Here is a 15,121-nt window from a genome sequence, read left to right as displayed (position 1 = left end):
GTTGGGGGGACTAACCTTCCACGCAATCAAGTCTGTGCAGTTCTTTTTTCAGGGGCCCTATGTGGGTCTGCAGTTCCACCCCAGGTTGTGGTACTGCAGTCTTCATTGAAAACATTTCATGTCTCGAGTGGACCCGCACAGTTCAAACCTGTGCTGTTTGAGGATCAACTGTAATCGCTGATGAGCTCTTAATACTGAATCCAGCTGTAGCTCTATCTTTGAACTCTGTAGTTTTTCCACTTAACATACATTTTTATTGGCATTGTGCTAGTAACAATACTAAGCCTTTCATGTGGGTTGCTGGAACCTTATTATACAATTTAGGAGGTGGTAGTATTCTCATTTTACAGAAGAAAACAGTCCCAGAAAGGTTAAAATGATCTGCTCCAGGCTGAACAGAAAATGCCTGATCTGAATTCAAATCTAGACAGCCCCACTTAGAATCCTGCAATGTACTTGATGCTGGGGCCTCCCAGGCCCTCTTGAACTACTACTTGTTAATCAGGGAAAAATATATCACTTGTCAGTAAAGAAAACTTGTACTTAGATGAAGGTTAGGGTTCTTCATATTGTGGAGCCTAGTTTTTTAAGTTAAATTGAGAAATGTCTTAGACTTCTTTTGAATCAAGTCGTACTCGGTGAATCTTTTGTCTGGATTTTTGAAGTGAGAGGTTTGACCAAAGCAAAGTATGTCTCTAAAAGAGGACTTAGAGCAGTTGTGAATGCCTTTTAAAGCTAAAGTTCACTTTTTAAAATGTACATAGTTACAGAATTCAGACGTGAAATTTATGTATGGAGTTTTCCATTTTTAATATTTGGTTAAACAAAATACATCTTTTGTAAACAAACCCAGCACAAGGCCAACAAAAAGGAATAAAAGCAAGAAAAAACAAAAAGCCTAGGGTTGCCCCTTACTGGGCATCAGGGTCAGGCCTGCCCACTTCCTTAAAGGAAGTGGGGCTTTCTGCCCTTGGGCATCAGCATAGGTCCCTGTTCCTAAGCACCAGAATTGGATATGAACAGAGGAACCAGCCCTGAAATGGTTAAGCGTCTTTGCATATCCCATTGGCTTATGGACTCCAAGTGCATGAGGACTCCTTTGAAGTGCTGTCTGCACAGGCCCAAGCAGACTGGTGGCGAGGAGTTTCCTCCTCCTCCCAGGAGATGGCTTACATCACTGACCGTGCCAATGGACCCAAGGTCCTGCTTGTGACAGTCAGCAAGGTTGGCTGTAACTTCTGGCTGGTGGTGGTTGGAATGTCATTGTGAAGGGGTGACGAGCTCCCTGTGGTGCCAAGCAGGTCTGGTGTAGAAAATGGTGCAGAAGAGACTGCGGCCACTTGCTGAGAGGGTGAAACGCAGTAGTTACTTGGTGGCCTCTGTTACTCAGCGTTAAAAAAATGGCCTTGTGGGATTGAAGACACATGTGCAGAAAAAGTGCTGGTGTAAACATGCACTCCAGTCACAGTGGGGAGAAAGCCTCAGCTTCATCCCGTTAAGCTTGCTCAGGCTGGACATGCAAGCCCAGGCTGGCTCTGCTGCTGGAGAGGAGTCTGGCCAGTGGGGCAGCTCTCAGATCTGCCAAGACCACTGATCTGTGAAGGGCTGAACAGGCCACCCCTGCCTGCCCCCCTGCCTTGAGACCACCACGGCCCCTTTGGTGACAGGCGGTGTAGTCTAACACTTCTCCTGTTTTCCAAAGTTACCAGGAGAAAAGTGGCCTACAGCTCTTTAAAGAGGTAGGGGGGGTCAATTCTCAGTTGATCTGTAAAGGAAACTCCAGAGATGACAAACCCAGGTCCTAAGCAGAATGCACATATCTACCCAACGAGAGGGCGCTGCTTCTGGTCACCAGAGTGACTCCAAGCCTAAGACTTCTACTAATTTGAGCTGCTCCAAATCTCTGAGGGCTTAGCTTCACAATACTTCCCTTGCCCAACACTGTCTCAAACTAGTAGAATTTGATGGTAAAGGCAGTCTTATTTTTTTCTGATTTTGCCGGGGTGGGTCAGCTGGGAAAACTGCCCTTTGGCCTGTCTTGTGTCCCCAAACCTTCTAAACCAGTGCAGTGAAGTGGCAGGGACGAAGCTGGAGTGAGGCAGACAGGCTGTCCGTGCCTGTCCCCAGCCTGGCTCTGGCCACATCCTCTTAGGTATCTAGCTCACCCTGTCATGTTAGAATATTGCAGAACCATCCGGCATGAAATATTAGAGAACTTTTCATTATCAAACTTCAAGGATGACCATAAACCACTCTTAAAAATGGGGTCAGGGTGGCATTGAGGGCTGGAGACAGCATGCTGTGTGGCTGCTGAAGCTCTGGAGATGGTTTCCTGAGAGGCCTTCCTGCTCTGAGGCCTTCAAGCCAGTCCCATGGGCTTTGTCTGGACTGTGTTCAAATTCACCGGCTGCCAGTGAAGGGGACGGGGAGGCAGCGTCCCCCGGGGGTCAGAGCAGCAGTGAACTCCAGCAGAGCCTCTGCCAAGCCCTCACAGAAGCCGGGAGAGGCAGGTGAGACCCACCTTCCTTCTCTCTAAAATAAAACCAAGGTCTCCACAGCTTGCCCTAAGCACACAGAGCTCCTGCTTTCCTTTTCCAGGAGCGAGTAACGCTGGTTGGTTCTTCTAACAGTCCACGTGTCTGTCCTATTGCACTGTCAAATCAGAGGGGAAAAAAACCCGATGAGATGTTTGGGGAAGTGGCAAGGGCAGACCCACGGTAGAGGCCACAGCACATCACGGAGGATTTCAGGGGGCTGAAGTGCCGGGAGGCTGGGTAGGACTGCATCACACATCAGCCCTCCAACTCTGATGGGCCTCCACCTCTTCTGGTACCACCAGCAGGAGTTCACAGTTCTTTCCTCGCAAATGATGTTTTAGAAACTTCCTACAGGAAAAAAAGGGTAGATGAAAGAGAAAATGAAATGCTAGTAAAATTGCAGATGCCAGTCTTGGGGCCACATGTTCACTGGCAGGCAGTAACCTTGTTATTTATACCCTTGGCAGTCCTGAACACAGTCTAGTCGTCTTGTTCTTGGGGCACTCCACGTTTGGTTACCTCTCAATCTTTCCAGTTAAGTTTCCAATCTGAACTTTTGCTCATCCTCATATGTTATTGCCAACAGTAGCCAGTTCTGTGAGGAAGAGAGCCCCAGGTATTCTAAAGAACTTCTAATTGTAAAAAAAAAAAAAAAAGAAAAGGTTTCTTCTTTGGTCCTGAGAAAATTTAGCCCTCTGTGGCCCAAATGTCTGTCTTCCCTTCTCCGAACTGGCAGCTATACTGTCACAACTGTCTAAGTTGGAGAATGTTACAAGGGCAGTCCCACCAAACCAGAAAGCCAGCATCCAAGGTAATGGCACTTCTCTACCAGGGGACTTAACATCCTCTGGGGCCATGGAAGATTCAGGTCTTTTAAATCTAAGACCCTATGATTCTAAGTAACAACAGGGAGAGGATCCACAGAGCTAGGAATTTCACTTGCCTTGTCAAATACCCAAAGGTAAGTTCAACCTGCCACTACACCAGCCACACAGGTACCTGAGCTCGCTCTTGCCTCCAATCCATTCGGGCATCTTCAGTTTGGAGTCGAGGTTGTAGTAGGCACCTCCCACCTCTCGAACACAGATCCAGTGCTGCCTTTTGAGTGGCAGCTTCAGGGGACCCCAGCACAGGCTGGAGGGCAGGTTCATGATGAAGCCCATAACGTTTGTGAGAGCAATGGCGCCAACATCCCTGCAGAACAGAAACAGAGTCAGGCTCCACGGTGTCAGCCAACTCCCCAGGATTCCCCGGCTGTAGCCCCACCCCTGGCTTCCTTTCCAGCTGAGCGTCAGATCCCTTCAAGTCAAGCCTGGTTCGATTACCTGCGCTTGTCCCACCAAACAGCTTCATAGCCTTTGGTCTGAAGTGCTGCCATAATGACGTTCACATCGTAGTTCCCATTTCCCAGCATGCTCTTCTTGTGGGGGGTCACCATGGTGTTTGGCGACAACCTGCAAATGCGACAGGAGGGAAGCTGAGATTGGCTGGCCAGCCCAAGCCCTCCTGGCCCCACACTGGCAGGGACAGAAGACACTTTACACCACTGCCCCTGGAAGCCTGTTGCCGTCCACTCAAGTTAATGTAACCAGTTTTTTACTAAAGTATTTTGTAGTCTGGGCTCCTGCTGTCCTAGGGATTTATCCTTTGATGCAAAACAGTAATTCAGCAGTGGTGGCACCTATCTGGCTGCCATTTAGAAAGTGCATCTATAGTGAATTCAATGGATATAAAGAAAGAAACCTCTCATTTATGAAATCCCCAGATTTCCCTTTTCTGAATTTTCTTTGCTGATCTTCCTGCTTTGATACAGCCTTTTTTAACATTAGAAAATAGTATTTGATATTTTGATTTGCATGGGTAGTATCCGTCATTAGTTTTATTTTTTACAATTTAAATGCTTTCTATTTAAGGCCTGCATACTTGGTAATTATTAATTATTAAATAAAGGCCTACACACAGGTAACATCAATGTATCAACTGGGGCCCCAGGGAAAGTGATTAAAAACCGTATTAACCTGAAATGCATGAACCACCTAAGGGTATTCCAAATATACACGTGTGTGAAATACTGGAATTTGAAAGAAAATACACCAACTGAAAAAATATTTTTGCCACCAGACAAGCAAAACTCAACTGCAGTCTGGTTCGCCCGCTGGCTTTAAGCCATCTTTGGGTCAGGCCTCTTTAGCCACTCCTCCATCTTCAGATAAGGTCAGTTCTGGAGGCATTTCCGATCCTATTAATTTGCTTTCGCAGGCCGCGCAGGTCAGGACCTGCGGAAAGGCAGGGGCAGCACACCTCTCACCCCAAGGAAACGTCATGAGTTCCTCAGGAATACAGGTGGAGAGCGGCTATCTACGAGGCTGCTAACTGCCATCTCCAGAAGAGAATCAGATCTTGCAGTCAACTCTAAAAACTTAAGAGATCTTAGACTCTACACACAGCAACCATACCGGTATTTTTCCAACATACTCTTGCCACTGCTTAAAGCCTCCAAGGCTCCCAAAGCACTTAAATAGATCTAAATGACACTGGCAGGTCTGTAAGACCCTTAGGATTCTGCTGACCTCATCACTACCTCGCAGCACAAAGACCTTCTGTCTACTACCTGGACACACAAGCTCTTTCTCTTTCGGGCCTCTGCACTCACTGTCTCCAATGTCTGGAATGTTCTTCCCCTACATCTCCACTCGGCCTGCTCCTCATCATGTGGGTCTCAAGTGTTACTGCCCTAGAGACCTTTTCTGACCGGCCAACCTTAACTTTCTCCCAGTCATTTCCTCTTACATCCACCTGCTCCAATTTAATTACAGCCCAGGTTACTACTGGACATGTTTTCTGACTTGCCTGTGGGCTAATAAGAGGAAAGGCCAGCCAAGTCCCTTGGCTTGGGTCTAAAATGTAGCTTGATAGGATAAAGGCTCTGGGATAAAGGCTTTCAGTGCATTCTTGGGCACTTAGATCAAATGAGAAAGCCTATGGAAGAAAGCCTATCTCAAGATATATCAAATTGCTTTCCTTCACCAACTTTTCAATAGCATCTCGACCTTCAGTGAAGTCTCCAGCCAGTAGATGCATGAAGGTCCCAGTAGAGAAACTGCCAAGTCTTCCACCTCTTTTACCACCTAACTCCCTACCAGGCTTGAACCTTAGTGCTGTGCTGTCCCCTCAGTGTGTTCCCAAAGGATCACAGAAGGTGCTCTATACAGTAGCTGAATGAATCAAGGAAACAGGTTTCCTGCAGGATTCCTTGAAGCCCCTAAAATGCTAATATTTACCTTGAGTCTCCAGGAGACAGGGGTTGGGGGTGGGGTTTGGGGAGGGTGGGTAGTAAAATGTTTCAGTTCCCAAACATCCTTGACTGCAGTTTTTTGAAGTGCATCTTGGAGGACTAGAGTTTCCAAGGGCGTCTTCCCCTTGTCCTACATCTTCTATGTCAGATTCAAATCCTTGCCTGTCTATTCCTACTCTCTCCCCCTAACTGGAGGCCCCTCGTATCACACCTGGATATTTTGAAACAGGTTCCTAAATTGACCTCCGTGCTTCTAAACACTCCTTCCACCTACTCAGCCTGTATGTTCCTGCCACATTCACCAAAGTGTCATTTCAATTACGTAAGAGCTGCCGATGGAGCCAGTCGCCTCGTTGGCCAGCTCTAACCCTCGCAGCCCCACTTGATGTGCTTTTCCCTTTCACTAGGCTTGGTGTACTTCAGGTACCATGGCCATGTGGCCTCTCTTCTTTAGCCTCATCTTGGTTCCGAGCTAAATCCTAAAGCTTTTTCAAGTTCCACCTAACACCCAACTTTTTCCATGAAACCCTTCTTGACTCCAATGTAGTAGGAAAAAAGAGAGTGATCTAAGGACCACACATATTTGAGTTCACATCCAAGCAGCATCAGTATCAATTTTGAGACTTAATCTCCACACCTGTTAGCTTACCTGTAAATATGGGAACTATTCCTATCTTATAGGACCATTGAAGAATTCAGTTATTTCACACTTGTCCAATGAAATAGCCGATGAACGAGTGGCTAAATAAATGCCCAAAGTGAAGGGGTGACTGTATCTCTCATAGCTGGGCACTAGCAACTGAATAACCATGTGTTTGCCAAACCAATCAATATAGGAAAGGCCAAGAATGGTTTCCATCTCAATCCTAGAGGAGAGGTCATTTGAGTAAGTGGAATCCAGGGACTTCCCTGGTGGCCCAGTGGTTTAGACTCTGTGCTTCCTGTGCAGGAGCATGGGTTCAATCCCTGGTTGGGAAACTAAGCTGCCGCAGGCTGGGTGCAGCCAAAAAAAAAAAAGATAAAAAATTTTTTGAAGAAGTGGGATCTATCCATTGTGCCCATTAAACCAGTACTTGTTTCTACTTTAACAATAATCAGGTGCCCACTGTGTTAGCTACTTTTAAGAGATTTATCACGTAATCCTTCCAACAATCTTGAGATTAGCCCCACAGTGTAAACAAGGAAGCTGAGGTACAGAGGTCAGGGTGGCTTGTACAGTCATATACAGCTAGTAAGTAGCAGAGCTAGGAATCCACCTCTAAACCTAAAGCTACACTCAACAGTCTCATGGATACCTCAATACCTGCTCCCGCTGAATCCCATGGGAATTCTACTCTGTCTCAGTGGAATGTTTCCTTGAGATTCCGCAGCAAACTCCTGTTAAAGACTGTCTTAATAACTTCCATAGGGATTCTGCACTATACACTAGCCTCTCATTCTCGTCACCAAGGCAGATGTAAGAGCCATGAGATGTGGAGTCATCCACAAGTGAAAAGATGGGTTCTGTGTTTGTCGAAGGTGATGTTTCAGGTTTCAATGAAAAGGAGATGCGGAAACATTTCATCAAGATTCACTTCTCTCAATTTTTTCCTTTTTATCAGTTCTGAAGAGGTATGACCTTAGAAAATATGGTTTGGGACCTCCTAACTGTTTTTAAATTTTTACATACATAAAGCACAGATTACAGGGCCAGGCACACCAAAGGATTCTGTAGGTGGTGGCGATGAGCAGGAGTCTGCCTGGCTCTTGGATAAGAAAATTTAAATCTCTAGAGGTTAACACTCAACAACACGTTTTCTCAGTTTACAACCACCATACCTTTAAATGTGGCTCCTTCCTTTAAATGTGTGCTCAGGGACTTTTTAATGGGGGGGCGGGGTGTAGAAGGGCTTCTCTGTGGTACAGGATGTTCACCAGTATCTATAATCCCTTATAGTTTGATCTTTTCTCCAATTTCAGTTGTTCATCCTTTCCAACAACCTCTCTGCTATTGCTACAATCGTGACCACTATCTTCAAATCCTGACTGAGCCTGTCACACCTGACTGTCTCTTCCCTGTTCCTGTGTTGCTGTCATTAGCTTAGTCCTTTCCAAATCCCTATTCATTTCCATTTCTACCATGAGTCATCTCATACCCGCAACTGCACTGAAACTCCACCCTGCTTTTGTATTTCTTCTACCTGGCTAGAATTCAACTACAAGGATGAACTTCCTCTCAAAAAATGGCATTAATCAAAAACTTTTCCCCATTTCTACCATTATCAACATCTTCAAAACAGCACAGAACTTTAGATCTGGGAATTTTAAATTATCTAGTTAACATTACTGTCAACATTACTCTTTTCTGTTAAGATCCAAACAGGTTATCTTTTTCCCTTTAAACTGCTCTAAATTCCAAAGTTCTAATTCACTTAAATCTATTCTCAAGCTGGGTCAATGTACAGTTCTGAGCTGTATTACTTCTCTGTGGCTAAGTTTTGTTCAGCTTGCTTTCTTTACAGTGCCGAGTGGTGCCTGGCATACTGCAGGCAGCTAGTAAATGTTTGCTTAAAAAATTCCATCCTCTCTCCCTCACCTCTTCTCCCCCCCCCCCCCCCGCCCCCCCATCCCTTTCACACTTCTTTGTTTCTGTGTATCCACACAGAATCTTCCCATGTTAAATACTCTGTACAGAATGCCACCTCTGGAGTGGTAAGGTACAAATATTCTCGTATTTACATGGATATTTACATCATGCTGACAGGTAACTGGAGAATGCAGTACAACTTGCTAAAGCTTCAAAAGCCAGAACAGAACTTTGGTTCTATGTGAGTTTAGCAAATATTTAGCATTCTTTCAATCGGGGAAAACACAGCTGAAAGAGTCCTGCTATTATCCACGAACAGCTTATAATCACAGTCCACATCTTCAGAGCCAGGCCCAACTTCCTAGAAGGGTGAGCAGCTACTGACAATATAATTGCTCCGACACCCCTTCCCAATATTCAGGAAGGAGCAGGGTAGTTAGGAAAGCAGGTCCTCCATTCACAAAGCCTGGGTCCAAATCCTGCAATTAATAGGTCTGTGTTCCCTCAACTGGAAAAATCAGAAGTAACAGGATCTACCTTGTAAGATGGGTGTCAGAAGCAAGTTAACACAAGGAAAGCAGTCAGAACAGTGCTCTGCACAGAGTGAGCGCACATCTGTGTTAGTGAGTATCATCATGTTGACCCGGGCCAAATGTATCCGTGAAAAACTTCTGAATGGACACACAGAATCTTGTACTTGACTTTTGCTAGTTCAGTGAAACTGGGTAAATTGCTTAAGGTGAATTCTGGTTTCCTAGGATCACTCCTAGCACATTCAAGCATTCAGGGTCTTATCCTTCTCCCTAGTCTTCGATTAGGAAATAATTTGCAAATATTCAATCAGGAGTAGAAGATGTATTAATGGCTGGCCAAATGGAAGCAGTCTAAAGGACTGGCCTCCAGCAATCTGAGACAAATTATCTCATCTCCCAGGGCCCTGTTTCCTGAAGAGTTCATTCTACTTGCCAGGTAATGGCTATAATGCAAAGGACACATTTGCCCTGCTAAGGCATTACTATGGTTATTATTGACCTTGGAAAATAATTACCCTCATTGTAACTTTGTCAGCACACCAAGATTAACATTCTTTTAAAAGAGGGCCTATGGTTCTTTTAGGGTAAATGGTCCATACCTATGCTTCAAAAATCACCCCAGATAGGTTGCTCTCAACTGTAATTCAGGCCCTCCTGGGGCCATAATTTCATCTCTGAATGGAGTCAGAGAAGGATCTTCTGTAAATGCCAACATGCACTGCTTGAAGAATTCCTGAGCTTTCTCCGCACTTGAGAACTGAGCAGGATAACTCTTTAGAAGCTGGAGTAGTGAGACAGGCTCACTGCCAAAGTTGCTATGGACTGCAGACATGCTGCTCATCCAGACACTGCCAAACCATTTCTCAAACTCTTTGAGAGAAAAGTTTTAAAACATCAAAGCTGAGAGAAAAATGCTGAACTTCTATCAACCTGTCTTGGTAGCACTTTGCTAAGTAGATAAGAAAGGCCATCTGGAATGAAGTAGAAAGGGGAGGGGACCTAGAGTCAGCTTCAAATTATAGCTTTGCTACTTCAAAGCTGTTTGGACATTACCTGACCTTTCCTTCTCTTTCTTTATCAGTAAAATAGAGACAGTAAATCGACTAACAGAGCTAAACAAAACACCATATAAAAAGCACCAAGGCCAGCACATGGCTTCACAGAGAAGCTGAGTATTGTGCAAGAACTTTCTTATGGAACCCACAACATTTCAACTCTGATGACAGGTGATTGAGTGTGTACCTATCTGGTTCCCCTTCTAGACTCTTAAACTCCTTGAGGGCAGGACTTGAGTGGCATTAATATCACCGTGGTCAAAAGCACAGGAACAAACCTGGATTTAAGCTTGGCTTCATCTCGTTATGTTACCTTGGGCAAATTACTGAACTCCTCTGAGCCCTGTCTTTATCCACAAAATGGAAACAATTACAATTCCAATGGACTGTAGAGGGGACCACTTGAGATAACACCACTGAGGCTCTTAGCACTGACCCTCGCCCACTGGAGGTGCTCAGTAAATGGTCCTGATTATTCTCTTTCCCATTCCTGTGTCCCTTACACCTGCTAACAGCATCTAGCTAATAAGACCTGTTAGTTTGAAGGTTTATGCAGCAGAGAAGTTGCCCCATGCACAGAAATTCAGAAAGAGCAAAAACTATATGTATAAAGACCTGAACGAGAAGGGGAGTTCCCTACCTCTGGAAAATCTCTTGCAGCGTTTCCCGGGTGAAGGCATTGCTGTCCTGGAAGACGTTATTGAGGGCGTGCAGAGCACAGAGCTCCCTGCGCTGTTTCTCATGGTAGATTTGTGGGGGTGCTGCCTGGGGCAGCTCCAATGATTCAGATTTGACCTTGTCTCCTTTCCATGGCACGCAACTCATGTTTTTCCTTTTAGGTTCCAGAGAGGGTTAAAAACACCCCACCCTTCCCTCCTGAGGAGGAATGTAGGCTTCTCAGTCTTTTGAGAATTCCTGAGGTCCACCTTACTTTCTGGTGTCCATAATTTATGCTTTGTCACGGGGAGAAAAAAAGGTTGGACTCAAAAGGAAAAATAATCCCTCTCTTCTCAACAAAAAATTAACTTTTGGATTAGTGTATTTCACCGCCACTGTCAAAGTGCAGAAGTTTTAAAAAACCATGTAAAATCAAAGACCTTGTTTTCCTTCTTCCACCCCCTCCAAAAACACCCAACGATTTTCTTGTTGTATTTTCTCTCTGCAAATGCCAACCAGGCCTCAAGGCAGGACGACCGAATGGAATCGGTCACATCGCTCCTTTTCTTCCATTTCTTTGGAACCACGAAGTCACTGGCTCGGGAAACAAGGCCTAAGCGGCGGATAAAACGCAAATTTCGAGCAGCTAACGAGGGCTGGCCGGCGTGGGTTCGCGGGCCCTGCTGCGGCCTCGGGGGAGGCTCTCCATCCTCTCGGGTGCGGCGGGACCTCGAGAGGCCGAGGCGGACGCAGCTCCTTAGGAAAGCGCGAACTCTCACCCTCTCGACGCGGCCCTACGGAGAAGACAACTCCTGTCAGCTCCGGCGGTCGTGCGGGCCACCGCGGAGGATCGGGCTGCCCCGGGAAGCGGCGCGGCGGGTCCGGCCCCAGCCCCAGCCCCAGCCCCAGGGAAGGTCCTTCGCGGCGACGCGCAGGCCAGTCAGGGGTGGGGCCGGACAGCTCGCCTCGCTCTCGGGGGCCTGGGCCCACCCAGCTCGTAGCCCCCACCCCAACCTCCCCCCCCGTCACGTGAGTGCAAAAACCGAGCCGCCCTCCCGCCGCTCCCCTAACCCCGGTCCCCGTGCGGCCCGGACAGCCTGCTGCCGCGCCGCCGCTCGCCCTCTCACCGCTGCGGACCGCCACCTGGAGCTGCGGGCCGCCACCTGGGCCGCGCTCCGGGCGGGCGGGCAGGGGAGCGCACGCACCTGAGCCCGACGTCAGCGGTCCCCGCCCGGCGCGTGCTCCGGAAACGCCCTCCTGCGCCGTTTCCCAGCTCCCGCCCCGACGCGGCGTCACGTCTGACGTCAGCGTGACGCCAGCGGCGCCGGCTTCTGGGCCGCAGCACTGGTCCCGTTAACAGGGTGCGGGCTGCGATGGGTCTCCTAGGGGTGCGGGGTTGGGAGCTCGGCGGCCGCGGCAGCCTTGGCGGCGGCGCTACCTCACCGTAGGAAGAGCTAAGTGCCGGGTTCCTCGGCTGTGTGCCTTCCGGGGCTGGGCTGGCCAGGCGGCCCGGCGAGTCCCGCCCCGGTGCCTGTTCCGCCCTTCGCTTCCCCGTCCCTCCCCTGGGCGTCGGCTCTGTTCCAGGGCGGCGACCCGACCCGCGGCTGCACTTTAGCGGCTCTTCCCACCCGTCCGCTCTCTCTGACCGTGCTTTTGGGGCTGACTGCTTGCGCGAACCCGGACTAGTCTTACCTGCGCCGACCGTTTTATGTTTATCTAGCACGCCGTTTACCAGGTTATTTCATAGCACTTTACTGACGCGGACGGGCGCAGATTTTCTTGGTTAGTGGGCCCGACCGCCGTCACTTTCCAGGAGCTCCTGCGTGCTATGTTCCTTGCTACGAGCCGAGTTTGAAGTGGTATACAGCCCTATTTCAGTTCCTTGTTGTCGAATTTTGGCTTGCTACTCACAGACCACCGTCCTTTTGCCTCAGGTTCCCGTCTGGTCCATGGTGGCGGCCGTAGAGTTTTCCTCTGAATTTTCTCTAGGTCTATCTTGAGAGCAGTGTGTGTATCAGGAAGATGAATTCAGTCTCGCATGAATCTCCGCCGCCCGCTTTTTTTTTCTTTTTGAATTTTTTGTTCAGAAAGTTCGAAAAACAGTAAAAAAAAAACAAAAAACGATTCGGTCATTTCTTTAATTCTGCTTCAACAGAACTCACTGTTAAAACACAAAGTTCAATTGAGTAAATTTGAAAATCTAATTGAGTTATTAAACAACTCATGTATCTGGCAGCACCCCAGCTAGTAAATAGAAAGGTGCTCCTAGAAGCTGTGCAAAATGAAAGGTTTTTAATAGAAGAAAGTGGATTGTATCGCTGGAAGGGCACATCCCCTTATAGGAAGGCAAGTGTTTTATCAGGCAGATTAGTTCAGTAGTGATTAGTTAAAGATGCTACGCAATTTAGCTAGGTGTTAAATCTTGGCTGGGCTTAACGCAAGTGATATCTTCCCAGATGGTTCGGTGGTAAAAAATCTGCCTCCAGATTTTGGAGGCACTCCAAATTTGCACTCCAGTGCAAGAGAGGCAAGAACGAGGTCTGGGTTTTGAGCTCTGTGCCAGGAAGATTCCCTGGAGTAAGAAATGGCAACCCACTCCAGTATTCTTGCCTGGAAGATTTCGAGGACAGGAGCCTGGTGGGCTACAGTTCATAGGGTCACAAAGACATGTGACGGAGCACGCACCAACAAGTGACTGTACAGACTAGCACTTAGCAGGTTGTGTGCCTGCCTGTGTGGTTGGGAGTCCTCTGCCCTGATTGACACAACTTTTGAATTTTTTATAATGTGTAACCCACCTAAGGATTAAAGTTATATTTGCAAAAGATTCGTTATTGAGGCTTGCAAGCATTGTTCTAAGTGCTTTACTTATATTAGTTGATTTACTGTGAACTATCCTGTTAAGTTCATACTTCTCCTTGTGCTGACAACTGAAGCACAGATTAATTTGTTTGAGGTCACATAGCTAGTAAGTAGTGGACCTAGGATTTGAACCTAGGTTCTAACCTGTCTTCAGAAAAAGGATGTAAACATGATAAGGAAGTCCTTCTCTAAAATGTGATTTCAGATTCTTAAAGAAGTACCTCCTTGGACTTCCCTGGTGATCCAGTGGTTAAGAATTTGGCTTGCAATGCAGGGGACACCAGTTGGATCCCTGGTCTGGGAAGATCCCACGTGCTGCAGGGCAGATAAGTCTGTGAGCTGCAACTACTGCAGCTGGTGCTCCACATCAGGAGAAGCCACGGCAACGGGAAGCCTGTGCACTGCAACCAGAGGAAGCCTGAGAGCAGCAGTGGAGACACAGCACAGTTCAGTTCAGTTCAGTCGCTCAGTCGTGTCCGACTCTTTGTGACCCCATGAATCGCAGCATGCCAGGCCTCCCTGTCCATCACCAACTCCCGGAGTTCACTCAAACTCACGTCCATCGAGTCGGTGATGCCATCCAGCCATCTCATCCTCTGTCGTCCCCTTCTCCTCCTGCCCCCAATCCCTCCCAGCATCAGAGTCTTTTCACATGAGTCAGCTCTTCGCATGAGGTGGCCAAAGTACTGGAGTTTCAGCTTTAGCATCATTCCCTCCAAAAAAATCCCAGGGCTGATCTCCTTCAGAATGGACTGGTTGGATCTCCTTGCAGTCCAAGGGACTCTCAAGAGTCTTCTCCAACACAACAGTTCAAAAGCATCCATTCTTCGGTGCTCAGCCTTCTTCACAGTCCAACTCTCACAACCATACATGACCACAGGAAAAACCATAGCCTTGACTAGACGGACCTTTGTTGGCAAAGTAATGTCTCTGCTTTTGAATATGCTATCTAGGTTGGTCATAACTTTCCTTCCAAGGAGTAAGCGTCTTTTAATTTCATGGCTGCAGTCACCATCTGCAGTGATTTTGGAGCCCAGAATAATAAAGTCTGACACTGTTTCCACTGTTTCCCCATCTATTTCCCATGAAGTGATGGGACTGGATGCCATGATCTTAGTTTTCTGAATGTTGAGCTTTAAGCCGACTTTTTCACTCTCCTCTTTCACTTTCATCAAGAGGCTTTTGGGTTCCTCTTCACTTTCTGCCATAAGGGTGGTGTCATTTGCATATCTGAGGTTATTGATATTTCTCCCAGCAATCCTGATTCCAACTTGTGTTTCTTCCAGTCCAGCGTTTCTCATGATGTACTCTGCATAGAAGTTAAATAAACAGGGTGACAATATACAACCTTGACGCACTCCTTTTCCTATTTGGAACTAGTCTGTTGTTCCATGTCCAGTTCTAACTGTTGCTTCCTGACCTGCATACAGATTTCTCAAGAGGCAAATCAGGTGGTCTGGTATTTCCATCTCTTTCAGAATTTTCCACAGTTTATTGTGATCCACACAGTCAAAGACTTTGGCATAGTCAATAAAGCAGAAATAGATGTTTTTTCTGGAACTCTCTTGCTTTTTCCATGATCCAGTGGATGTTGGCAATTTGATCTCTGGTTCCTC

At 47.1% G+C, this 15,121-nt stretch overlaps 1 protein-coding gene across 3 annotated transcripts; it reads right to left on the bottom strand.

Annotated features, from left to right (window-relative positions):
- Positions 1–785: 785 nt before the first annotated feature.
- JOSD1 (Josephin domain containing 1) lies at positions 786–12,271 on the bottom strand. Of its 3 annotated transcripts, none has more exons than XM_006071316.4 (5): positions 11,849–12,271; positions 10,627–11,437; positions 3,863–3,991; positions 3,537–3,731; positions 786–2,885 (listed from the first exon to the last, which is right to left on the bottom strand). In XM_006071316.4, the coding sequence occupies exons 2-5, from the start codon at positions 10,809–10,811 to the stop codon at positions 2,786–2,788; spliced, it is 609 nt and encodes a 202-aa protein (XP_006071378.1). In that variant the 5' UTR covers positions 10,812–11,437; positions 11,849–12,271; the 3' UTR covers positions 786–2,785. The 3 variants fall into 3 exon arrangements, with proteins under 3 accessions (XP_006071378.1, XP_025138633.1, XP_044796799.1); XM_025282848.3 differs by having other exon boundaries at positions 11,771–11,896; XM_044940864.2 differs by lacking the exon at positions 11,849–12,271 and adding an exon at positions 11,715–11,817.
- Between the last annotated feature and the right edge of the window lie 2,850 nt (positions 12,272–15,121).

This window comes from Bubalus bubalis, chromosome 4, assembly GCF_019923935.1.
Source record: "Bubalus bubalis isolate 160015118507 breed Murrah chromosome 4, NDDB_SH_1, whole genome shotgun sequence".
Classification (NCBI taxonomy): Eukaryota; Metazoa; Chordata; class Mammalia; order Artiodactyla; family Bovidae; genus Bubalus; species Bubalus bubalis.
This window is presented reverse-complemented; position numbering and strand designations above follow the sequence as displayed.